The following is a 26314-nucleotide window of genomic DNA, read 5'->3' as shown; positions in this document are numbered from 1 at the left end:
AAACTATGTGGACAAATTAAACATCCTCATTTCATCATCTGAGCACCAGAAGTGTTGGACGAATTGTCCAAATAATTGCCTCACTGCAACCGAACTTAATTTATGAGCCAGAAGCAGAAACAGTAGAAAAGTTCAGTTCAATCTCTAGCTTCTCGCTGATGGCTGGACACTGGTCAGAATGGTTTGTCGGGAAAAGGCTTCCCCTGCTCCCCTGTTTCAGCTTCTCTGGATGATACTCGTACAACACAGAGGAAAACAGTACAGTCGGTCACATGCACGAGACATTTGAGATAATGAACTTACTCTTGTGGTCTTAATCTTATTGCCTGTGGCGCACATCCATCCGGAATTGTCAGGGAGCGTCTTACATTCTTCTCCCTCAAGACAAGGCTCCATCTCACACCACCATTTCCCAATCACTATGGAGGCTGTTTAGAAACAGGAAACAAGTGTTTGCGATTCACTCACACAGCCCGGCCCTGCTGCGGCTCACTCCGCTGATATAGTGCTCTCTGAAGCAGCAGGGTCTTCTTTACCCTTCCACGGCTGGCTAAGAATACTCTATTTAGAAGAATAAAATTTAAATTTACGCCTTACAATGCAAATGGAATTATGTCGTCTGGTTTCATCAAACAGCATTTGGTCAAAAATCCCCTGGTATGATGAAATGATATGGACTGGAAAGACTTAATTTTTGGAAGAAGTTTTATCTTGTTATTTTTTTGTAAAATCAAAATCGTGTACTATTTCTTTCCAGTGACGGGGACAAATTGCTAACTGCTGTTCAGAATGACAGCCATTTTTTTTCAGAAAGACCAGTTCATCCATCCAGCGTTAGGGTTTATTCCCCGGCCTAGGGCTGGTGAGAATTTTAACGGCCTACAAAAAGGAAAAGATGAATCAACGGAAAGTACAAAAGAAAACCTGCAAAAAAAGGAGTAATAATAAATGAAAATATTGTTTACAGTCAAAAGTATATCTGATACAGGCTGTGTTTTCTATTGAATATGTTTGACTTGAAGTGGGTGAAACTTTCAAAAGCTGAGTCCCTGATGGAACAGCTCTACCTTCCCGGCCACATCGGGGTGGTGGGGGGTGGGGAAGCTGGCAGAGAACTTGCGGATGTTGACAGCCCACTGTTCTTGACAATGAGGTTTTACACAAGCGCTAGGCTGACTCACTCAGCACGAGTGAGGGAGCTCCACGTTTTTCTTAGTGCCCGGGGTGAAAGCCCTCTGTGGGCAAAATCCTGCTCCGCTTTTCTTTCTTTTCTTTTTTTTAAATTAAAAAAATTATTTATATTGATTTCAGGGAGGAAGGGAGAGGGAGAGAGAGATAGAAACATCAATGATGAGAGAGAACCATTGACTGGCTGCCTCCCGCACGCCCCCCCACTGGGGATCAAGCCCACAACCCAGGCATGTGCCCTTGATCGAAATCGAACCTGGGACCCTAGAGTCCACAGGCCAATGCTCTATCCTAGCGTTTCTCAACCTAGGAGTTGTGACCCCTTTGGGGGTTGAATGACCCTTTCACAGGGGTCGCCTAAGACCATCAGAAAACATATATATAATTACATATTGTTTTTGTGATTGATCACTATGCTTTAATTATGTTCAATTTGTAACAATGAAAATACATCCTGCATATCAGATATTTACATTACGATTCATAACAGTAGCAAAATTACAGTTATGAAGTAGCAACGAAAATAATTTTATGGTTGGGGGGTCACCACAACATGAGGAACTGTATGAAAGGGTTGCGGCATTAGGAAGGTTGAGAACCACTGCTCTATCCACAGAGCCAAACCAGCCAGAGCCTGCTCAGCTTTTCCATTCAAAGTCTTCAAAACCTCTGATTGGCTGATTTGCAGGACTCGAGTCTAGTCCTTCACATCATCACTGTTAGGCACACTCTTGCCCCTCCCGGGATTTTCCTGTTATTCTCATTGTAGGTTATTCAGGATTGAGGGCGTTGGGCTCCCCGTAAGCCGCCCCACCCAGTTTCCAGTGACCGCCCACACCTGGCCCACCTGTGCCTGGTCCCACCCGCTGCTCTGGGGACCTTCAGAAGAGACATAAACATCCGCTCCCCCTCCCCTGCCGCTCACACCGCACCCTGGTCTCCTGGCAGTGAGAGAAGGTGATAACATTTCTTAACCGCTGCATAAAACCTTTGGTTAACAAAAAGGAGCTAATAGTCATGCTATTTAACTGTTTTTGTAATATTTTTCTTATGGCTACATTTATCATAATAAAAAATCAATATTAAAAAGTCTTAGATGTCTTGAATGATAATAAAAATGATAACTGACCTTTTTGTAACCTTTTTAGATGTGTCTGTGTTAGGCACTTTAAAAGAATTGTATTAGTCTTCACAGCAACCTCGGAAAGTTGGGGGTACTCTAAACCCATTCTGCAGATGAGCAAGCTGAGCCCGTGTCCTAGCTGACAGGGAGGGAGTGCAGGAGTCAACACTAGCATCCAGGCAGGCGGGCCTGACCACAGCGCTCCCGGTTTCACCCTTCTAAGGCTCACGCATCCTAGTTTTGTGTTTAGGATTCACAGAAGTTAACAAAGCATTTATTGACCGCTGAGTGGAGGAATGAGCGCTCTCTGCTCTATTACTGTGGAAAATAAATTTCAAGCTGACACACTTGTGGAAAAAAAAATACATTTGGTTTCTTGTAAAATTAAGTTAATTTAAAAATAATTCAGGCAAGAAGGCAGTTTATATTATGCTTAGTTCTTCCTAGTCTGAGTTACACATGGCTTAATTTCATTAGTTACAGCATTTTAATAAAATTCCCGCTAGTGAATATGTTTGGAAGCCGAGAGAAACTTTGGAGGTAGATGCATAATTCTGTAAAAAACTTCCCTCCCTGAGAAGAACCAAGTTAACGAAATATCAGCTGGAAACTCCTCTCGCTTATCTGTGGCGATTACAAACGAGGGTCTTAAAGGTGCCTTAGCCCCGGGGTTCTGGGATTTGCTCGATGACTGTGCCATGTTCAGAAAAATAGCTGATCTTCAACTTTTTAAAGAATGCTCAGCTTTCCTTGAGAGTCTCAAACCCACTAAAGCCATGTTAATCATGAGTCTCGATTTCGCCCTTACACAGGGTCACATTGCTGTAGAGAAAAAAGAGAGACTGTAACGGCGAATCAATCTGTCTTTCAGGGATAAACCTTAAATAGGCACAAATCCTTTCTATCTTATTGTTGGTCGCTTGCAGGCACTTCCCCGTGGGAACAGAACAGGGTACTAATAAGCGGTGGGCTTAATAAACACGGCAAATACACACGGTATTGCCTAAGAAGTGTAGTCCCTTTCTATAATTTCAAAGAAATAATGTTTGCTTTTTAATTCAGTACTTTCCTTATGGAAAGCACTCCAGTTTGTAAAATAAGGAACATGACCTAGCCCTGCCCTCAGAGCTTACACTTCAGCTCAGGCGTCTCAACATGGGCACTGTTGGCTGTGAGGCCTGCATTACGGAGGCATAAACGAGCCGAGTGCTGGGCCAGCAGCAAGCCCGGCATTGTGTCAGAAGCGCAGGCTCCCAGTGGACAGCAGCCCGAGAAAACCTAAACAGGAGAGCTCTCAAAAGCAATGAGCCTGAGCTTTTAAATTTTTTTTTAATTGTAATTTTTAAAGGAATGGTAAGTCAGTAAAGATTCATATTTGGTGAGCAAAGGGAAGATGTGATTACAGGGGTGGTTGGGGAAGCACTAGTAGAGTATCTGGCATTAGTATATTTACTGTAAATGTTACCATCACCATCATCACCTTGGCAGTGACGTGCAAGATGGAAGACAGAAGCAAGCCGCTGACATGTCAGTAAGCACCACAGCTTCAAACAGAGAAGGGATAAGGGCTTGATTTTTGGATGCCTCCTCTGCAGTTGTGAAGAACGGCAGAGTTGCAACTGAGGAAACATTATGGCCAGTAACTCAACCCCAACCACGTTGGACTCAGCCATCGGCTCATGTGCCTGCCTACTTGCCAGGCAGTGAATGCCTTGAGGATCATGCTGCATTCATCTTTGAATGGCATGGAATTTGTCAAAACTGGTTTGCAACTTATAAATGAATAAAAAATGAAACAAAATGAGAAAGAAAACATAGTGCCTATATCAAAGGATGGGGAGGATCACATGAAAAATGCATGCGAAGCACCAGCAGAGCATCTGGCGTTAGTAAATGTACAATAAATACTAGCTATCATCATCATCAACAGCAGCAGCAGCAGCAGCAGCAGCAGCCACCCATTTTTATTACTCCAAAGAATAAAATCACTCCAAAGCAGAGAAGGCATTCATCACAAAGTTAGAGAGAAAACCACTGTTCTTTGATATTATGCCAAACTCTTAGCTCACTTCTATGACTTATGAAAGTTTCAGCATAAATTAAATGGTTGAACATATCGTTTCATTCATGTTCCCAGAAGTAGGTTATGAGAACATCAATCAAGAACAAGTTTAGGCTCATTTTTGTGCAACCTGTCATACAGTTTAAAGCAGTGGCTGGAACTCCATCAGCAGGGACTGGGCAGCCAGCTCTCCAGCCTCCCCTTTGCACAGGTGGTTGGAACAGGTGTTACAATGCTCTTTTTCAAAAGACCTGCAGTGGCTCTCTGTGTGTTACTGTCTTCATCAAAGCAGAAAATTAAAGTCTTTGAATACTATGCCTGCAGTCATTCCAAACCCCCTCTTTCCTCTGAGCCCACATTTCAGGACAGGATTTATACAGAGGCACGTGTAAAGACTGAGGTACGCTCTTGGCTGTGATAGAAGAACCTGGGTTTGGAAGTTAACCCTACCTCTTCCTGGCGGTGTGTCTCGGGAAAATTCCCCAGTTCTATTCTCAGGTTCCAGAGTTATAAATGGAGTTAAAAATCACTACGGCTTATAGTGAATTTTAGATGAGATAAAGTACTTAGCATAGTACCTAATGAACTCTATACTCAACACATGGCAATCGTTCCTATTATCTACCCATGCACTCTCTATCCAGCTAAGTATGCACCCATACAATTACTGTTTTAGAGAGCTAATGCCTTATCTTTAATGGAAGCGTATACTAATTCTTGGGTGTATATATTATTTTTTTACTGACTAGACTGTATTTCTTTGTAGGATTTACAATATATTTCTTTTTTGTTGAATTTATTGGGGTGACATTAGTTAATAAAATTATGTAGGTTTCAGGTGTACAATTCTACATCATCTGCATATTGTATTTTGTGTTTGCCACCCAAGTCTAGTCTCCTTCCATCACCGTTTATCCTCCTTTTACCTACAATATATCCCAAAGTCATAACAGCTGGTGATGGAGTTGTTGGCATTGCTCTCCTATACCAGTAGTTCTCAACCTTGGCTGCACATTAGAATCACCTGGGAATCTCTTTAAAATCCTGATTTCTGGGCCTCACCCTCCGGAAGTTCTGTTTCTTTGTTACTAATGTTGTGGCCCCACCCCATAACAAAGAAACAGAATTTCTGGAGGATGAGGCCCAGAAATCAGGATTTTAAAAAGATTCCCAGGTGATTCTAATGTGCAGCCAAGGTTGAGAACCACTGTCCTATACAAATTCAATGCTTTTCAAACTGGGGCAATTTTATGTTGGTGAGGTTGCAGGTGAGGGTGTGGATTGCAAACTGGGCAATATTTAAAACCAGAAGATAAGTATGATACAATTTTCTTGAATGGTAGTTTTTCTTAAAGGTATTTAAAGTTTTTCTTAAAGGTATTTAAAGTTTTTCTTAAAGATAACAAAAGTTATCTTTTATTCATTCAAAAGTTATTTGTTAGCTGCTGTGCTGGGAATAAAGACAGTTTATACTCTAAAGTGGAATGCAGTCTCTTATGGGAGATATTCACTAAATGTAATGAAGCAATAATATATACTGAGGAATAGCGATACACAAAAAGTTACAATGTGCTATAATGGAAACTAAAAAGTGGGTGTGATTTAGGTTGTCAGGGTGATGGTGGTAAGAGAAGCTCTCCTTGATAAGATAATTTAACAACTAAGTAATCAACAAAATAATTCTTATATTAAAGCATATATGTATATGTAATAAGGAAAAAGGCTAACTTCACAGGAATTGGAAGTAATACGCAAAACATAAAAGAAATCTTTTCCTTGTCATGGGTTGTGCCAACCTGTTTTATCAGAAGGCAGGGATACAGTTCATTGTTCTTTGACAAAAGCTGTCTCCTCTGGTGAGAAGAAATTTTTAGAGACTTTTTGCAAAATCAGGGAAGTGCTCTTAATGCCTGCCAATAATAATACTCTTCTTCTGAAACTGAACACCAGGGCTGGAGCCCCAGGCTTATTCTGCATTGTCAATAGAGTAGTCCCTGCTTATCCATGATTTTGCTTTTTATAATTTCAGTTACCTGGGGTCAACTGTGGTTGAAAATACATGAATGGTATTTATTGAAAAATACACATATAAGTGAGCCTGCACAGTTCAAACCCATGTTGTTCAAGGGCCAAATGTGTATTCTTATAATTGCTGTATTTTATTATCAGTTATTTTTGTTAATCTCTTACTGTGCCTAATTTATAAATTCAATTTATCCTAGGCATGTATGTACAGGAAACAGACTATGAAGGGTTTGGTACTAGTAGTGGTTGCAGGAATCACTGGGGTCTTGGAGTGCATTCCTGTGGGGAAGGGAGATGTCTGTACATGCAAAGCTATTGCTCCACCCACTCATAAGTCAAACACTGGATGCTTGTCTTGCTTTCACTAAATTGATGATTTTATTTTAGAATTAAATTCAGCATGTCTTCTTGCATTTGTATAGGTACATAACTTTAACATATGGTTAATTATTATGCTTATTAAGTAAATACCCTACTTTACATTCCCTGTATTTTCATATTTAGCATTCTGTCTGTATTTAAAATAGTTAAGTGTGACCTTGAAGTTTATAACAGATAGTTTTTTTGTTGAGATACAAACATTTTGATGTTCTCAACCACAGAAATCTTTACATTTCCCTCCATAGTTCTGAGTGTAGTATATATTCTTTCCTAGAATTCAAAACACACTGATCGTCAAAAGGAAAATATACATCACCCATAATCCCATTGGGTGGAGGTAGACTGTTACATATGTTTTGCCTCAGACTTTCTCTCTGACTATTCTTGACACAGCATCCAGAATGATCTTTTAAAATGCAAATAATTTCATATCCCTCCTCTGCCTAAACTCTCCAATGGGTTCCATCACACAGAATAAATTATAAACACCTTACTACATATCCTTCAGAGATCCATGCTATTTGAAACCTCCCATCTCTCCAGTCATGTTTTCTACCATCCCCACTGCACTCCACATTTTTTCCAATCTCTCCACCCCTTGCAAAGGAGGAACTTTTTAAAATTTGTAAATTTTAAATTCATAAGACCTAGTAGTAACCTGTTCCCTTTTCTACATTTCCTTATTAAATTTCTTAACAAGTGATAAAACATAAGCAGGATATTGCAAAATCAAAATCACTTTTTGTTTGATAAAGAGGTTTGTCGATCTCTTTTCTTATTTGGCTCACCCTCTGTCCTGGGTGTGTCCTCCCAGGGTTGACACTCACCTAGCCTAAATGCAGCTGTGCCTGTTTAGAGTGTTCTTTCTTGATCATTTACCTAAAATAATCCACACCCACCTCACCCTGCTACTTTCCCCTTCTACCCTGCTACGACTCTCTTCATAACAGTACCACTCCCTGAATTCACACAGTTTCAGTTTTCTTGGGTATTTTTCCTTCCCTCCCACTTGACTGTAAACTTCATGAGGCTTGAACGTTGTCTTCCCAAGTGTCTACAACAGTGCTGGCACATAGTAGGTGATCGATATTTATTTTTTTAAACAGTTGAATAAATGCATAGACCAACACAATTTGTAACATAAATTTTTTTTATGAAAGTAAGATTATATAACACACTGTACTCTAATTTAAAACCTAACCACAGAATCATAAACATTTTTCCTTGACTATAAATGAATTAAATGCATCATTATTTTAACACCTGAATGATATCCATAGCAGGACTGTGGATTTATTTATTTAACCACCTAATTCATTTAACCACTCCTTTCCTATTGGAAATTTAAGTTGTCACATTTGTGTGTATGGTTGGTGGTTTGTTGGTAGAAAGAACGTTTGTATAAACACCCTTGAACATATACTCTTTGCAAGTGTATTTAATTATTTTCTCAGGACGAATTACAAGGAATGAAATTTCTTAAAGGGTAAAAAGGGGGTTAGTACTTGTCATATATATATTGTCATATTATCCTTCAGAAAAATTGTACTAACTGCTATTTTTACCACAAATACCCACTTCTCTGCACAGCTTCATCAACACTGAATTCCTAATGATGTTAGTGAGGCGTAGGTTTTTCTTTTGGGGATACGGAAACATGTGGCTTAGCCAGCTGGTGAACCCAGCCAACTGCCAGCCTTCAGAGTTCATCTGGACTATATATAGAGCAGATCTAATATAGCAATAAAATCTCAATTTCTTTGTGAATAACTTCTTCTCAAAGAAGCTCAACTGATATGAAGGGAGAATGAAGAGGTCAAGCCTACTGGAGGCTCTAAGCCAGGGGTGGGGAACCTTCTCTCTGCCAAGGGCCATTTGTATATTTATAACATAATTCGCCGGCCATACAAAATTATAACTTAAAAAGTAGCCAGCTATATTTGGTCAAACACGTAATTAAATCACCCCTAATGCCTTGGCAGGGCCAGACCAATTGATTTTGTGGGTCTTAAACGGCCTGCCGGGTGGACCCTCCCGACTTCAAGCCTAAGCCAAAACCAACAAGCCAACCAACTAACTAAAACACGCCATATTTGATGCCTTTGTGTTAATGGGTGTTTCTTGTTATTCCGATGGTACACATATCTTTTAAGTTTAGCCAGCTCAGTGAGGAGAAACTTGCAATTTCAGAACAGAATTGGAATTCCTATCATTGTGGTTGTCACTTCTTTTTTTTTTTTTTTAAATAAAGCTTTATTGTTGAAAGTATTACATATGTCCCCTTTTTGCCCCATTGACCCCATCCTGCCGCCCCCCCCCTGCACCCTCCCTCAGGCCATCACTGCTCTATTGTCTGTGCCCATGAGCCATGCATATTTGCATACAAGGTTTTTGATTGATTACTTCCCATCCACTCACTCTCCCCTGCCTTCTCTCTGAGATTCTGCACTCTGTCCCATGTCTCTGGATCCACTCTGTTCATCAGTTTATTTTGTTCATTAGGTTTCACATATGAGTAAGATGATGTGACACTTGTCTTTCTCAGACTGGCTTATTTTGCTTAGCATAATACTTTCCTGGTCCTTCCATACTGTCTTAAAGGGTAAGAGATGCGTCATTTTTACTGCTGCATAGTATTCCCTGGTGTAAATGTACCAGGTATTTCTTATCCACTCATTTACTGATGGGCACTTGGGCAGTTCCCAGATCTTAGCTATTGTAAATTGTGCTTTCTGATTGGTGTTTCGGGTCTCTTAGATATATTCCTAGAAGTGGGATCACTGGGTCAAATGGCAGTTCCATATTTAATTTTGTGAGGAAACTCCATACTGTTTTCCACAGTGGCTGTACCAGTCTGCATTCCCACCAGCAGTGAACTAGGGTTCCCTTTTCTCCACAACCTCGCCAGCACTTGTCATTTGTTGATGATAGCCATTCTGATGGCTTTGAGGAGATACTTCATTGTCGTTTTAATTTGCATCTTTCTGATGATCAGTGACTTTGAGCATTTTTTCATAAGCCTCTTGGCCATCTGTATGTCCACTTTGGAGAAGTGTCATTTAGGTCCTTTGCCCATTTTTTAAAAAATTGGATTGTTTGTCTTCCTTTTGTTAAGTTGTATGAGTTCCTTATAGATTTTGGATATTAACCTTTTATCAGATGTGTCATTGCCCAACATGTTCTCCTATACAGTGGGTTCCCTTTTCATTCTGTTGATGGTTCCTTTGGCAGTGCAGAAGCTTTTTATTTTGATGTGGTCCCATTTGTTTATTTTTTCCTGAATTTCCTGTGTTCTAGCAGATGTATCGGTAAACACATTGCTACAAAAGATGTCTGAGATTTTGCTGCCTATAGTTTCTTCCAGTATTTTTATCGTTTCATGACTCACATTTAAGTCTTTTATCCACTTTGAATGTACTCTTGAGTATGGTATAAGTTGGTGGTCTAGTTTCATTTTGTTGCATGTATCTGTCCAATTTTCCCAACACAATTTATTAAAGAGACTGTCTTGACTGCTTTGTATATTCTTGCCTCCTTTATCAAATATGAATTGAGTATAATGGCTTTGGTCAATTTCTGGGTCTCTCTTTTTTCCCATTGATCTATATGCCTGTTCCTGTGCCAGTACCAGGCTGTTTTGATTATGGTGTCTTTGTAGTAAAACTTGATATATGATAGTGCAGCGGTTCTCAACCTGTGGGTCACGACCCCTTTGGCGGTCGAACGACCCTTTCACAGGGGTCGCCTAAGACCATCCTGCATATCAGATATTTACATTACGATTCATAACAGTAGCAACATTACAGTTATGAAGTAGCAACGAAAATAATTTTATGGTTGGGTCACAACATGAGGAACTGTATTTAAAAGGCCAGAAGGTTGAGAACCACTGTGGTAGTGGGATCCCTCCAACCTTGTTCTTCTTTCTAAAGATTGCTGTGGCTATTTGGGGTCTTTTTTGGTTCCATATAAATTTTTGGAGTATTTGTTCTAGATCTGTGAAATATGCTGTTGGTATTTTAATAGAGATTGCATTGAATCTGTAGATTTCTTTGGGTAATATGGACATTTAATGATGCTAATTCTACCAATCCATGAACATAGTATACTAGAGGCCCGATGCATGAAATTCATGCAAGGGGCTCGGCCCTCACAGCTGCGGCAGCCTCAGCTTCATCTGGAAGGTTGTCCGGAAGGACATCCGGAAATTCCTTCAGCTATCTGGTCTAATTAGCATATTATGCTTTTATTATTATAGATTCTTTGACTTGCTTACTAGTATATCTTCCTCTATTTCTTTTTTCAAAATCCTGTAGTTTTCTGAGTACAAGTCTTTTAACTCCTTGGTTAAGTTTATTCCTAAGTATCTTACCTTTTTGTTGCAATGGTAAATGGGATTTTTTGTTTAGTTTCTCTTTCTGAAAATTCATAATTGGTGTATTAAAAACCCATCAATTTCTGGGTGTTAATTTTGTATCTTGCTACATTACCAAATTTCTTTATTAAATCTAATAGTTTTTTTGGGTTTTCTATGTGCAATATCATGCCATTGCAAATAATGAGAGTTTACTTCCTTCTTTCCAATTTTAATGCCTTTCATTTCTAATTCTTGTTTGAGGGATAGGACTTCCAATAATATGTTGAATAAGAGTGGTGAAAGCAGACATCCCTGTCTTATTCCTGTTCTTGGTAGGATTGGTTTTAATTTTTGCCCATTGAGTATGATGTTGGCTGTAAGTTTGTCATATATGGAGCCAGGATCCTGCTATACCCCCTTTGCTGAGAGTTATTATCAAAAATGTGTGTTGGATTTTGTCGAATGCTTTTTCTGCATCTATTGATATGGTCATGTGATTTTTGTCTTTCAATTTGTTTATATGATATATCACGTTTATTGATTTGTGAATATTGGACCAGCCTTGCATCCCTGGAATAAATACTACTTGGTCATGATCTTTTTAATATATTGTTGGATCTGATTTGCTAATATTTTGTGGAGGATTTTAGCATCTGTGTTCATCAGGGATATTGGCCTGTAATTCTCTTTATTTGTAGTGTCTTTATCTGGTTTTGAAATTAGGACAATGCTAGTCTCACAAAAAGAGCTTGGAAGTATTCCTTCCTCTTGGATTTTTTGGAATAGTTTGAGGAGAATAGGTGTTAGTTGTTCTTTGAAGGTTTGGTAAAACTCCCCGTGAAGCCACTTGGACCAGGGCTTTTGTTTGCTGGGAGTTTTTCTTTTTTTTTGTCCTGATAGTATATATTTTTTAAAATTTAAATCCTTTATTGCTTAAAGAATTACATAAGTCTCCTTCCCCCGCATTGACCTCTCCCCAGCCACCTCTACCCCACAGCACCTGCCCTCACCCCTCCTCCACCAGGTCTGTGTCTATTGGTTATTCTCATATGCATGCATACAAATCCTTTGGTTGATCTCTTATCCCCTCACCCCCTGCCTTCCCTCATAGTTGGACAATCTGTTTGATGCTTCTATGACTCTGGTTCTATTTTTGTTCATCAGTTTATGTTGTTCATTATATTCCAGAAATTAGTGAGATCATGTGACATTTATCTTTCTCCGACTGGCTTATTTTGCTTAGCATAATGCTCTGGGATGTTTTTTTTTTTTTAAATTAAGTTTCTATTTCATAAGTTGTTATTGGCCTATTCAGGTTATCTGATTCTTCCTGATTCAGTTTTGGGAGATTTGATTTTTCAAGGAATTTGTCCATTTCTCCCAGGTTGTCCAATTTATTGGCACAGAGTTGATCATAGTATTTTCTTAAAATCCTTTGTATTTCTATGGTGTTAGTTGTTACTTCTCTACTTTCATTTATGATTTTATTTATTTGGGTCTTCTCTTTTTGTTTCTTGTTGAGAATGTCTAATGGTTTACCAATATTTTTATTTTTTCAAAGAAGAAACTCTTGGTTTCATTGATTTTTTGTATTGTTTTTTAGCCTCTATGTCATTTATTTCTGCTCTAATCTTTATTATTCCCTTTCTTCTACTTACTCTGTGCTTTTATTGTTATTCTCTTTTTAATTCTTTAAGTTGTGGAATTACATAGTTTATTATTAATTTTTCTTATTTTTTGAGGTAGGCCTGTAGTGCTAAGAATTTCCTTCTCAGAACTGCTTTCACTGTGTCCCATAAAATTGGGGTAGTTGTATGTTCATTTTCATTTGTTTCCAGGAAGTTTTTTATTTTTTTATATTAATGGTAGCCCATTCATTGTTTAATAACATGCTATTTAGCCTCCATGTTTTTGAATATTTTTTACTGTAGTTGATGTCTAATTTCATTTCATTGTGATCTGAGAAGATGCTTAATATGATTTCAATTTTCTTGAATGTGTAGAGACTTGTTTTGTATCCTAGCATGTGCTCTATCATTGAGAATGACCCATGTGCACTTGAAAAGAATGTATATTCTGGATCGTTGGGGTTAAATGTTCTATAAATGTCAATTAAAATGATTTGATCCAGAGTGTCATCTAGAGTCACTGTTTCCTTGTTAAGTTTTTGTCTGGAAGATCTATCCAATGAATTCATTGGAGGAATTAAAGTCCCCTACTATGACTGTATTGCTGTTGATATCTCCCTTAAAGTCCTCTAGAAGTCTTTTTTATATATTTAGGTGCTCTTATAATGGGTGCATATATGTTCACCAGGATTATATCTTCTTGTTGGATTGATCCATTTAGTATTATGTAGTGACCTTTGTTGTCTCTTGTGAGGGCCTTCATTTTGAAGTCAATTTTACCAGATATGAGTATTATTACCCCAGCTTTTTTTGTTTTGTTTTGTTTCCATTTGCATGGAAAATATTTTTCCATCCCTTCACTCTCATCTTTTGTAAGTCTTTTGTTCTGAGGTGGGTCTCTTGTAGATAGCATATAATTTGGTCATGTTTTTGTATCCATCCAGCTACCAGATGTCTTTTGATTGGAGCATTTAGTCCATTTACATTTAAGGTTATTATTGATAGGTACTTATTACCATTTTAATTCTGTATGCCTCTGTTTCTCTCTCTCTTTCTATTTCTTCTTCTCATTATGCAGTCCCATTAACATTTCTTGCAGTTCTGGTTTGGTGCTGATATACTCCTTTAGCCTTTTTATTTTGAATGAAAGCCTTGCTGGATATAGTAATCTTGGCTTCAGATCCTTGCTTTTCATTACCTTGAATATTTCATGCCATTCCCTTTTGGTCTATAGAGCTTCTGATGAGAAATCAGCTGGCTGTCTTATGGGAGCTCATTTATAGGAAACAATTTGCTTTTCTCTGGCTGCCTTTAAGAATCTCTCATTGTCTTTAATTTTTGGCATTTTAATTATGATGTGTCTGGGTGTGGGCCTGTTTGGGTTCTTCTTGCTTGGGACTCTCTGTGCTTCCTGAACTTGTCTGACTTTTTCCTTCACTAGGTTAGGAAAGTTTTCTGCCATTATTTCTTTAAACACGTTCTTTATCCCTTGCTCACTTTCTTCTCCTTCTGGTACTCCTATTATGCAAATATTATTACATTCCCTGCTATCCTGTAGCTCCCTTAAGTTGTCTTCCTGTTTTTTTTTTATTGTTTTTATTTTCTTGTTGGTTCTCTGATTGAGTGATTTTTCCCACCCCATCTTCTAATTCACTGTTTCCATCCTCAGCATACCTTAATCTGCTGAATGTTCCTTCCATTGTGTTATTAGTGCTATGTCATTTTTCATTGTTACTCTATCTTTACTCATGCTGTTGAGCATCTTTGTCATCATTATTCTGAAGTCTGTATTTGATAAATTTCTTATCTCCATTTCATTTACCTCTTCTTCTGGAGAATTTTCTTGTTCTTTCATTTTGGGCTTGTTTTTTTCTCTCCCCATTTTGGCTGCCTGTTTTGGTTTGTGTCTATGTAACAGGTAGATCTGCTCTGACTCTCTATCTCTAGTGCAGGACAATGTCAGATGCTGTTTCTGACTGGTTCTGAGTACCGGTCAGAGCTATCAACAATCCATAGCTTATGGCTCCCTCTGCTGGGTTTGGGTCTCTTTGGAAAGGACCAAGATGTGCACCAGGGTCTGGTTTTCCTAGCCAAGGGCCCAGAAGGAGATCAGACAAAGACTCAAAGCCTCCAGAGATACCTCTATGCCTGTAGTCTGATTGTTATCAGCCTTGATTTGCCTCAGGCTACAGATCACAGGATGAGGCTAGAGGTCTTCTAATAGGATATGTCAACTGCCTTTTCCCCAAGCAAAAATGACGTGGATAGCAAAGGTCCTCCATGGATAGATGAGGGAATAACTTCTGCAGAGTGAGGGAATAACTCAGCACAGGAAACTAGGGTGGCTGCCCTCTGAGCTCCAACCCTAAAACCCCCAACTCTGGATTCTTCTCACCCAGCTCCAGTTTACTCTGCCCTCCCTCTGTTGGAGCCAAAGGTGAGAGGATGCACATGGAATTGTGTGCATTGGCCCATTAAGAGGGTTCCTGCATTCCCAGACATCTCTTGCTGGCAGACAGCAACCCTGCTGCTTTTCACAGCCAACTGTTAGGTGGCAACACTCTCAGTTCTGGTGCTCTGCGCTGGGGAGCCCAGCTTGGAGTTTAGACTCCAGAGTTCTCAGTGGGAAACCCCACAGCTGAGATATTCCCCCTGGACTTAAGCTGCTGTCTGTGGGAGCCTGGACAGCCCTTTTGCACCTCCACACTTCCTAGCAGTCTCTATGGGGTCTCCACTTTCTGTCCTTGGTTGTCCAGGTTCTCACCAGCTAGTCCTAAGTTGATTTTTCCAGGTGGTTCTTCTGTGTTTTAGTTGTATTTCCAGTTTGGTCCTGGGAGAATGTCAGTGTAACTTCCACTTACTGTGCTGCCATTTTTGGATCTTTCCTTTGGCTGTCACTTCTATTTGATGCAGTCACATCCATGGTAACAAAATGGGGAGCCAGTAACCTGATTGTGGGTGTAAAGAAGAGCTCCCAAATGGCTTTTGCATTTTAAATCAAAGGGAAGATCAGATTTAAAAAATGATATTTACAAGGAAGGTTTGAGCACCATGAACCTCTGTATATGTTTTGGTGCTAAGCTCTCTGTGTTCTTACAACTTTAGCGGCATCTTACCTAATAATAGACAAACATGTAAATTGACTGTCCCTCCGCTACACTAACCAGCCAATCAGGAGAGTATGCAAATTAACACAACAAAGATGGTGGTTAATTTGCATATGTAGGCACGAAGCGGCAGAGCAAAGACTGAGGGCTCCGGCCCGAGCAAAGCCCTGGGTCCCGGATGCCGGAGGAAAACCAGTGCCGGCAGCCAGGGGAAGGCAAGGCCTATTGCATGAATCTCTTTGTGCAATGGGCCTCTAGTATATTTATATTCAAGTATTTCCCCATTTTGAAAAAAGTACTTTCTAAGATCATTAGACTCTATAATATAATTTTTGCTATAATTGCTAGAGATTTACTATAATCAGATGTCAGGTAAGTACCCTTCCTTCTTTTCATATATAAATTAATAACTTTTATAGTTATTGATATGTTGAAATATCACTTTTTGTTGATCTCACTTTGCAACTGATCCCAAATTAAATTACTCCCAGAAAACTCTTGGCATCAGGTTCCTTTGTGAAACTGGTGCTTACACAGTCCTAGCAGCAATGGGAAAGTTGTACATTGATTGTGCGGTCTTTCATTTTAATCTCACTTCTGCTAGAGAAGATTAACATTAATAAAATTTAAATAGAAAATGCATTTCAGATGCCAGCTGTGAAAAGGACTTTTTCAGCCTAATGAAGAAGTATCAATTTTCTCTACTTTATTCGATAAATTGTGACTCATTTTCTAAATGGATTAAAGAAAAGTTCAGGCTCCCCATGAAATGCTCTTGGCACTGATGGAGACTTTAGACCAGGGAGAAAGAACAGGGCCTGTGAAACCTCTTAAGCCTCTTCAGATCTATAAAAACTGTTAGCAAGTGTGAGAGAACTATCTCTAACCCTGAGCTCACCTACTGCCTTAGAAGCCATATCCCAGGGAATTGTTTCTCTTATTTTATTAGGATATCTTGGGTGGTTGACTGAGTTACAACTGAGAACATGGGCATCGTAGGAGATGTGAGGCCTGGGTGAAAGCTTATGACTCTCAGTGCTCTGTCTGCCTCTCTCACAGGTGTTTGATAAAATAAGAGAACAGCCAGCTCTAAAGCCATTGTACTCATGCCGTCTCTGGGGAGACTTTGATGCCTTCAGGTTTATTATAATAATTGAACTTCAGAAAACAACCTGACTATCTTGTGAGGATGAAATGTGTAAACCTTGATCATAGAGCATGCTTGGATCTAATTTATTTGTGTACATGTTTGAAATGGCAAGATAACTTCATAATTTGTTATTTTTGTAATTTCACAAGAACTTCCCAACAGCTCCTTGGAATATGCCTTCACCTACCAATGATCAGAGAAATAGAAAATGAGAAATAGAAAATGACTCACAATTTACTGCTTTCTTTATTTTCCCTCACACAATGGAACACAACTAGCATGGTTATTTTTGTGGAATTGTCTAGGTAGTTTAGAAGAGTTTAGCTTTGCTTATCAGAAAATATTGATAGACTATCTCTCTATGTTTAGCACCACTTACTACAGGCAGTATGAGCTACATAAAAGCATGCCAGGGCTTTTACATATGCATTTCAAAGTAGATAAATAAATGAGAAATAATGTAAGGTCCTTTTTTTAAATATTTCACTTATATGTGTAATATAAAGAATGAAATGAACCAACAAAACAGAAATAGATGCAAGGAACAGGTTGATGGATGCCAGGTTAGAAGTTGGGACTGAGTGGAAAAGATGAAGGGATAAGAACTAAAAATTGGGCCCTGGCCAGTGTGGTTCAGTTGGTTGGAGCATTGTACCTTAACCGAAAGTTCATGGGTTTGATTCTGGGTCAGGGCACATATCCAGGTTGCAGGTTCAATCGCCGGTTGGGATGTGTACAGGAGGTAACTGATAGATGTTTCTCTCTCATATTGATGTTTCTTTCTCTTTCTACCTCTCCCTTCCTCTCTCTTTAAAGAAATCAGTAAAAACATATCCTCAGATGAGGATTACAAAAAAAAAGTAAAAATTGGCAGTGACAAAATAGTAATGAGGATATAAAGTACAGCATAGAAAATACAGTCAATAATATTGTAATAACTATGTATGGTGCCAGGTGGCTACTAGACATATTGGGGGGAATCACTTTGTAAATTATGCAAATGTCTAACCACTATGCTGTAAACCTGAAGTTACTATAAAATGTCAACTGTAATTAAAATATAGAAAGAAAAGAAAACCTGCCAACATAGCTGGGAAAAGAAAACTCATAATAGTGGCATTTCAAAAGTTATGTTGTTCATGTCAATAATGGTATCTGGAGAGCTAGAGAACCGAATGAGACAAGGAAGATAAACACAGCAATGATTCAGATGTATCCATTTGCAGAAAGTTCAGAATTCTAGTACTACTGCCTTGAGCTACACATCCTCTACTTTTCTGCCTCAACAATACTTCTCTTTAAAGAAAATTATATATTTTTTATTTCAGAGAAGAATGGAGAGGAGAAACAGACAGAAACATCAATGATAAGAGAGAGTCACCCATTGGCTGTCCCCCGTATGCCCCACACTGGGGATTGAGCCGGAAACCTGAGCATGTGCCCCAACCAAGAATTGAACAGTGACCTCCTGGTTCATAGCTCGATGCTCAACCTATGAGCAACACTGGCCAGTACTTCTCAATCTGAGAGCTGAGGATCTCTGAACAGGTGAGGAGAGCTGTAGTTGTGGTGATGGTTTGAAAAACTTCCTGCAATAGCAATAGTGACTTAGTTATGCTGATTCACTTTTATTTTTAGTATTTACCTTCTATTTATGTCAGTAATACTAATTTCCCATTTTTGGCTATAAATGGCCACAAATTCTTCCTCTCTCTATATCCACCCCCTTGTACAGTGACTTTGTCTTTCCCCCATCAAGAAGTGAACTCTATTTCCCCCCTCTTTTATCTAGGTTTGGCCATGTGGTTTGTCTGGCCAATTAGACATTAGCAAACACGTGCTGGGGGCTTGTTGCTCTTTGGAATCCTGGACTGGCTGCCATGGGAGGTCGCATGGAGCACGGAGTAGCCATCCCATCTGAGGCTCTCCTGCACTAATAACCTGCCAATCATCAGACCTGTAACTGGGGCCATCCGAGGCTCCAGCTCCCCAAAGTCAATGTTGGCCTGTTCCTCAATCATCAATCCTCCCACTTCCTGTCTCAAATACTTAAATGACAGCTGCACTTTCAGTGACTATCATAAAGGAAAGTTCAGGAAAATTGCTGAAATGCTGGCACTTATGTCATTGAACCAATGTCAATAGCTAATACCTCCAGACTTCTTATATCCAAGAAAAAATAATTACTAGTAATCAAGGTACTGCAGCCGAAGGATGCTTGCCTAACTTTCCACCTAAATAAGACCAGGGGTGCTCAATACATGTATTTGTGGACTAACTGAATAGATGAATGGATTCAGATACATGACTGCCCCAAGGCCAGATCACGGCCATTTCTATCCACTTCTGTAAATATTCACTATGACCAAAGAATGTTTTTTGGTTATGTTTTGCATTCAAATTAAAAATTCAGATCGCCTATGGCCTGTAGACCATCCTGAGAGTGGCTTCCTGCTCTCCTTCTGTGTCTCTCTGCTTTGCATGCACACTCACACTATCCTTTACAACACACCAGATGCAGAGGAACAGAACTGGCACAGCTGCATGTGAGTTAGGCATCTCCCGGAGCACTTCAGTGCCAGAGGTAATGTTGAGTTCCTTAATTACAATCCAGATATGCTCACAATGGAGTGACACCAACTGTTATGGTCTAGAGAAGCTGAATTCAATTTTACAAAACTATTGAGATTCATTTAGATCTGGTGCTATTGGGTCAGAGGAGGAGAACATGTAGAAATCTCTCTCATGGTGAAGTGTCATCTGAGGCTTGCTGTAGCACAAGAAAGAAATTTGGAGAGGACTAAAAATCATCCATCAAAACAAAAAGGAATATATAGCAACTAAACTAAAAGCTTTTACTACTTATTTATTTATTGTTTATTTAATATTATTTTCTGTCCTACATCTGGAAGCCAAAAATCTCTCTCTTCCTGAGTATGAGACATGGGGAAAATCTTAAAATATTTTTGAGTTGGTAATATTTAGGAAGAAGACAGGTCTAAGAAACATTTTTTTTTCTGTTCTGAGTTTTTAAGTTGACTCTAGGCCAAGTGCCGAGTTCCAAAACCATTTCAGTTCACTTTCCAGATGACAACTTTTCTCAAAAAAAAATCACCAATGCAATATGACTTAATATGAAATTCTGCATAAAGCCATACTACTTTGTTGGGTCATAAAACTCCCTTTCTACAAAACAAAATATATCAGAATTACTTTCTTTTAACTATGAATTTGAGTATGCACCTTTTCCTGAGTCATGTCCCCTTTATGCAAAAGGTAAATCATATAGAGTATGCAAGTCGTTGGAACACATATCCTAATCTCAGCTCATTTCTGAAATGCATGATGCTCTGCAAAGTAGTTGGTGCCGAACGATGAGGCAGCTGTAAGTCACTTTTTAAAGAGACCCTTCCTAAATTGTATTTTAGAGCAAAAAGCCCCATTTTATGAAACATATACACACATGTATCAACTCATTATTTGGGACTAGAATAATTGATATTTAAACATTTTTTTAGTCTTATATTAGTATCTATTGCTAAGCTTGTTGTCATGTAAAGATCCAAGAAGCAGGCTTTATAGACAAAAATTAAACTGAAACCAGTGTTGTTCTCATCTGTTATTTGGCCTCCCAAGCAACAATTCTACTTCCCCGCCCCCCTGATAGTAATACTTGGGTTGACCTTTAGGGAAGCAACGTTTTCTCACCTTCTCAATTTATACGGTCCTGTGACCTAGTTCCAACCTCCTTGCCTCTCCCCTTCTTTGCCTCAGTGATTGGTTCAGATGTGAATAAAACTAGCAAATGTGTTAATTCTAAGAATTTGATTGGCTCCTTTGAGAAAAGGAAGCTCTCCCATGAGAATGCTAAACTGGTTAGTCAAATTTGGAGTGTCCAGGTCTCCCACATAGGGTGGTCCTGCTTGAGAATAGGGACAACATACACAAAATCACAGTCAGAAGATGGTGACCAAGAGACCAAGTCTTGAGCTTTCTCCCATAGCCTGTGTCCAAGTGTATTTGCAGCTAACTTGACATTGGGACTTTTGATAAGAGCCAGCTACATCTTCTGTTTTGCTTAAATTAGTTTGAGTGGTGCCTCTGTAACTGACAACTGTCAAGAACCCAGATTAACATGATGTATACATGGTTTTGAAGAAAATAGAGGTACTGTGAGCTTTATTTAAAAGCTTATTTGAAATAAATTGACAACAATCTATTATATATACTCACCCACACATATACCTGTTAATGAGTATCTTGAGCAGTGAATCATTACAGTGAGGTTAAGAGGGAACTCTCTGGAGTCAGATTCCCTTGCTTCAAATCCATAGTCAGATACTGTTTGGTCTTAGAAAAAGGATTAATGTCTTTCTACCTGTTTTCTAATCTCTAAGATGGTAATAATACTAGGACCTCACTTAAAGGATTGTACAATTGGAGGGATTAACACACATAAAGCCCAAGACCAATGCCCAGTACAAAAACCTTAACTTTTATTGCTATTATACAAGTAAGCATCAGCTGACCTCATCCAGATATAATTCAACTAAACAAAACTGTATTGCACTCCTGGTACTGTGCTGGGGCAAAGGACCAACTGAATAAATTTCAGTCCATGTTCTAAGGAGCTCCTAGGCTAATAGAAGTGATTATAATTTACTTGTAATCAATGTGGTCAGTGCAGTGGTTAACGCTTTGAAATCATAACATTCATATTCCCGCCTGCCTGCATTGCTGAGCTGGCCGGGCAGGGTCCCTGTCCTCTGCCTCACATTGAAGAGCGGGCCCTGTGGAATTAATGGCTGGGACCTGGGAACTTGTGGAGATGGCTATAGCCAAGAGATCCTGAACATCTGCCCACAAAGCAGGAGACTCTAGGCGGGCAGCTGGGACCATCCTCCTCCCTGACAGGTGTGTCTACACCAGGGAGGCCTGGGCACCAAGAAAAAGAAGACATTGAGCCCCCTTCCCCCACCCTCCCAGGATCCACAACACCACCGCCACTTCCCTGCGCCCTCCTTGCTCGTCTCTGAGGGGCGCGCCAACTGATCACAGCAGGGATTGAACGCTGGAGGCTCAGGCCCTGTGTTAGTTCTAATTCTTGAACTTCCTGCCTTACTCCGTCCCTCACCCTGGAGAAGGCTCTAGGAAAGGCCTCGGGCCTGGAGAGGCGCCTGCTGCCGTGGCCCCTGCTTCTCTCATCTCTGCGCCAGCGGCAGCTCAGAGAGGCCGGCAGAGGCGGAGCGCGTCTCCTCCTGGGTCAATGCTCTGTTTGTTGTGGCCAAAATCAAATATAACAACTTTAGGATAAAAAATAAAATTAAATGAAGTGATGCGTGGACAGCTAGCTGTGTGGACGGAGTGGGAGATGGCAATACAGATGCCACGAGGTCATTTGTGCTGCGCTGGCCCGCGGAGAACTTTGTGGTCACTTTCAGTTCCCAGAGCAGAAGGACAGTGACTCTCCCTCCTCCAGAGACGCACTGTCTACCCAAAGAACATTCCCCTGGAAGTCTTCACCACAGACACGGGAACTGTGCCTATTCTAGGACTGTGACGGGAGGAAATTGGGACACAGTGGATGAAGTTATCCACACGTCACTACCAATGCCAGGATTACTGGCTTTGAGAGAGGCGACCAGTTAGGGGTTCATTCTGGCAAAGGGACACCGTGTCCACTTATTGGGCATGAGTGTCCCTACAGAATTAAAATAGCCGCCTTCCAGACACTGCACTCCTGCCATAGGCATCCTCAGACTTCGTCAATCCTTCCACCCTCTGCAGCCCTTCCTCTCGAAATATCTGCCCCTGCAGATGCAGTGCCAGTTCACCCCGCAGCCCAGCTGCCCGGAGGTAGCCCTGCAGCTGAGCGATTCAGGCCAGGAGAAGGTCTGTCATAAAGCGGGCCTGTTGGTGAGTTCTAGCACTCGCCTGGGTAACTTGCCCATGTCACCAACCTCTCCTGTGCCAGGACAGCTCCGTGGAGTGTCTTTGCCAAGAAACTGTGCGAGTGACCAGCTGCCCAAACCTATCTCAGGTACACTTTCTTTTCTTAATCAGAAAGGACCCTCACAAAGGGCGTCTTCAGACAGCCAGCCGGTGTGAAATCTCTCAGGGAGCTGAAGGGGAAACTGAATCCCAGAGTTGAATGACCTGGACTGTGACTCCGTATTGTGATAGCATCTGTTTGAAAGGCTGTTGTAGGAAATACTCCTGGAAGTGTGTGGTCATCAGATCTGTCATCACTGGGTCTGTGCAATGGGTCAGAGAAATGATGAAGAGAAAACAAATGCAATTCAGGGGCTGCTAGACGAGCTTCCGAGGGCCTTTCTGGGGCAGTTCACAGCCTTGAGCAGCACCCCTCACCCAGTCAGATGACGGCATTTACCTTAGCGCTGTGCATTGCACCAAGCATTCTGTGGCCTCTATTCCTCCAGCCCAGAACCACAAAAGGTCACTCTGCTTATTCAATTTCCAATTGAAAACTGCTGCCGAGAACTTGGAGAAGAGACCGCTTCCCTCCTTGGAGAGCTTTAGGAGACGTGTGCTAGCGAGAATGCCTCCAGGATCTCTTGCTTGGGGGTGACTGACTTCTCTCCCCCAGCTTGGAACCTGAGCTGAGTGCGGGCGGTGACGTTCCGGCAGGGACGTGGTGAAGAGCCTCGGTCAGGGAAGCAGAAGCATGGACTCCCTCTTCGCCCTCTGTGACCATGACCCTGACCAGCCTGAGTGGGTGGTCTTCACCCTGAGCGACTTTGACTTGGGCCTTTCTGAACGTGCAGACATTCAAATGGAACGGCCTCTGGAACCCCGGCAGCTACTGTCCCAGCCCTGCACTGGAGGCCACCTGCAGGAGCACTCGGGCCACCTGACACCACCACACCCAGCTCCCTGACCACAGCTGCAGAAGATGCTCCAAAAACCCCGAGCCCAACACCAACTCAATGCTTTCCTTTTCAGGCAGTTTTACAAGATAAAGCCATGCAAGTCCAGCTGTGATGCAATTATCCCCCCAAAAGATAAGGACCATCTGAGGCAGAATGAACCCCCAGACAAAAATCACTTGGGTAGCAAGAGTCAGCAGGAGAAAGATGTCCTGCCCGGCGTGAGGGAAGGACTCAGCACAGAAAACCGATGGCTGCCCTCCAAGCTCCAAGCCCAGAACCCCCAACCCTGGCCTCTCCTCACACAGCTCCAGTTCACTCTCCCCCTTTCCTCCCAGAGCCTAAGGTGAGTGGCTGCACATGAAGTTTATGCATTGGCCCTTTAACTGGGTGCCTGCATTTCCAGACATCTCTTGCTGGCAGACAGCACCCCTGTTGCTTCTCCTAGTCAAATGTTCTGTGGGTATCTTTCTCAGTTCTAATTCTCTGGGCTGGGAACTCAACTTGGGGTTTCAATCCCAGAGTTCTCAGTGGCAATCTCCTCCACAGCTGAGATACCCCTCCGGACCTTCAGCTGCTGTCTGTGGGAGCCTGGCCAACCCTTTCATGTCTTCATTCATCCTACCAGTCTCTATGCGGTCACCACTTTCCATCCTTGGTTACTCTCCAGCTGATCTCCAGTTGATTTTTCAGGGTGGTTTTTCTGTATTTTAGTTGTATTTCCAGTTTGGTCCTGGGAGAGTGTCAGTGTGGCTTCCACTTACTCCATCACCATTTTTAAGACCTTGATTGCACTTTTCAGGCTCAAAGTGTGCAGGACGAGCTTTCTTCTGACTTTTGCAGCTCCAGTCTCATTTCTGGAATGCCTGTTGCCTCCGCTGTGCAGGCCAGCAGCCACCTGGCTTATACAAAAAATGACACCATAGAGAGTCACTCACCAATGCATTCTGCTACTCTTCAAGCCAGCACATGGTTGAGAAATGGTTTAGCCAGTTTGAAAAACTGGTCCCTCAAAAAGAAAGCACGGGCATCCAGATCAGAGGAAGAGAAAATAGCTTCTCAAAAGTACTCGTGGAGCAACCTCCCCATGATCTGTTGTCCCAGAAGCCAACTCACTGCAAGAGAAACAGGAGGACTTGGGCAACAGAAGGACTTGGGCTGTGCAGACAGCCCAGCAGTATAGCTCTTATCCTAGCCAAGGCTCAGAGAAACATAGCAGTTGTGGAAGACAGATGCGAGTTTTCTATGAAATCACATGAGGAAGGCGAGAATAGTGGGCAGTGCTTTCCCAGTAACCTGCCTTGTGAGAGATCCTCACCCAGCTCTTTGCTCTGGATGATATGTCCAGCTCAGTCTCAGGGCCTACAGTAGTCAATGATGTTGGGGACAAACATTCAAGCAGAGACATTTCACCACAAGAATCTTATTTCTCCAAGAACAGACCCTGGGATACTAATGGCATCAAGACAAAAATTATTATGATTTTTTTGTATAAAATACCTGGGATAGGGAGCATGAAGATAATCATTGCTAATATTTAGAACAACAAAATGATTCTGTTTATTGAGACTATTTGGCAAAAAAGTTTAGATGAAAAAATGGCACCACCCACCTACGTGTTTGGGAGGAATGGGGCGGTCCCTGTTGTGTGATTGTAGCCTTACCAGCAAAGAGAGAACACATCTTGGCTGTCGGGTCCTCCTCTGTCACTGGACTTTGGATTTCCTCACCCCCAGAAGTTTTTACATACATTCATTCTAAATGATTCATAACTTACAGATACTTTATTTCATGTCCATGGACCTTTCTCCTCTCTCACCCTCAGAGGTTACACTGGTACATCTGGTGTACACCCTGCCAGCCAGAACGAAGGGGAAGAGTCAGGAATGGATGTGCATCTTCCTTCATTTTAACGTGTAAGAAGTTGCTTAGATTTCCTTTGGGTCTCTTTAGTCCACCATCAGATGGACCTTTCTCCCACAAGCTGGCTTATTCTGAATTATTTTTCTGAGCCCCGGGGAAACTCTCATGTTGTCTTTCCATCTTGTCCCAATGTTGCATTTTTCAGTTATAGGGGGAAAAAGTAATGTTTTCGGTAAGATATGAACAGTTTTTTCAGTATTAGCTACCGGTATACCTACCTCTAGGGTACATGGCCCTGTTTGTGCTAAGCATTATAATTAGCTTTTAGAACTCCTTCATGGCGCTGGCCGTCTCAGTCACAGATGTGAAGTAGATGCCAACTTGTGTCCTACCACTCCTGTAGTTGGGCTCCTGAGTGTCTGTGTGCATCTTGTGTGGTGTGTAAAGGCAGCAGCGATTTCCCCACCCTCAGGGCAATGCTGCGGTCTGACCACGAGCTGTGAATGAAGCTCTCCAGCCTGCAGGTCCTTTCTGGAAGAAATT

General features: G+C 41.1%; 1 protein-coding gene and 1 pseudogene across 1 annotated transcript in view; one reads left to right on the top strand and one right to left on the bottom strand.

Moving 5' to 3' along the window:
• The window catches only part of TAFA1 (TAFA chemokine like family member 1), a 518247-nt gene that overhangs the window by 8569 nt on the left and 483364 nt on the right, over window positions 1-26314 (bottom strand). The window contains exon 4 of the mRNA XM_070390977.1: window positions 304-428. Within this exon, the coding sequence (XP_070247078.1) occupies window positions 304-428 (125 nt within the window). The remainder of the gene's footprint in view (window positions 1-303; window positions 429-26314) is intronic.
• On the top strand, window positions 20396-25449 carry LOC138992573 (rho GTPase-activating protein 20-like; annotated as a pseudogene).

This window comes from Myotis yumanensis, unplaced genomic scaffold (assembly GCF_028538775.1).
Source record: "Myotis yumanensis isolate MYYU_CA2020_CCGP unplaced genomic scaffold, mMyoYum1.0.hap1 SCAF_14, whole genome shotgun sequence".
In the NCBI taxonomy this organism is placed as follows: Eukaryota; Metazoa; Chordata; class Mammalia; order Chiroptera; family Vespertilionidae; genus Myotis; species Myotis yumanensis.
The sequence above is the reverse complement of the archived record's forward strand: the minus strand, read 5'-3'. Positions and strand labels throughout refer to the sequence as shown.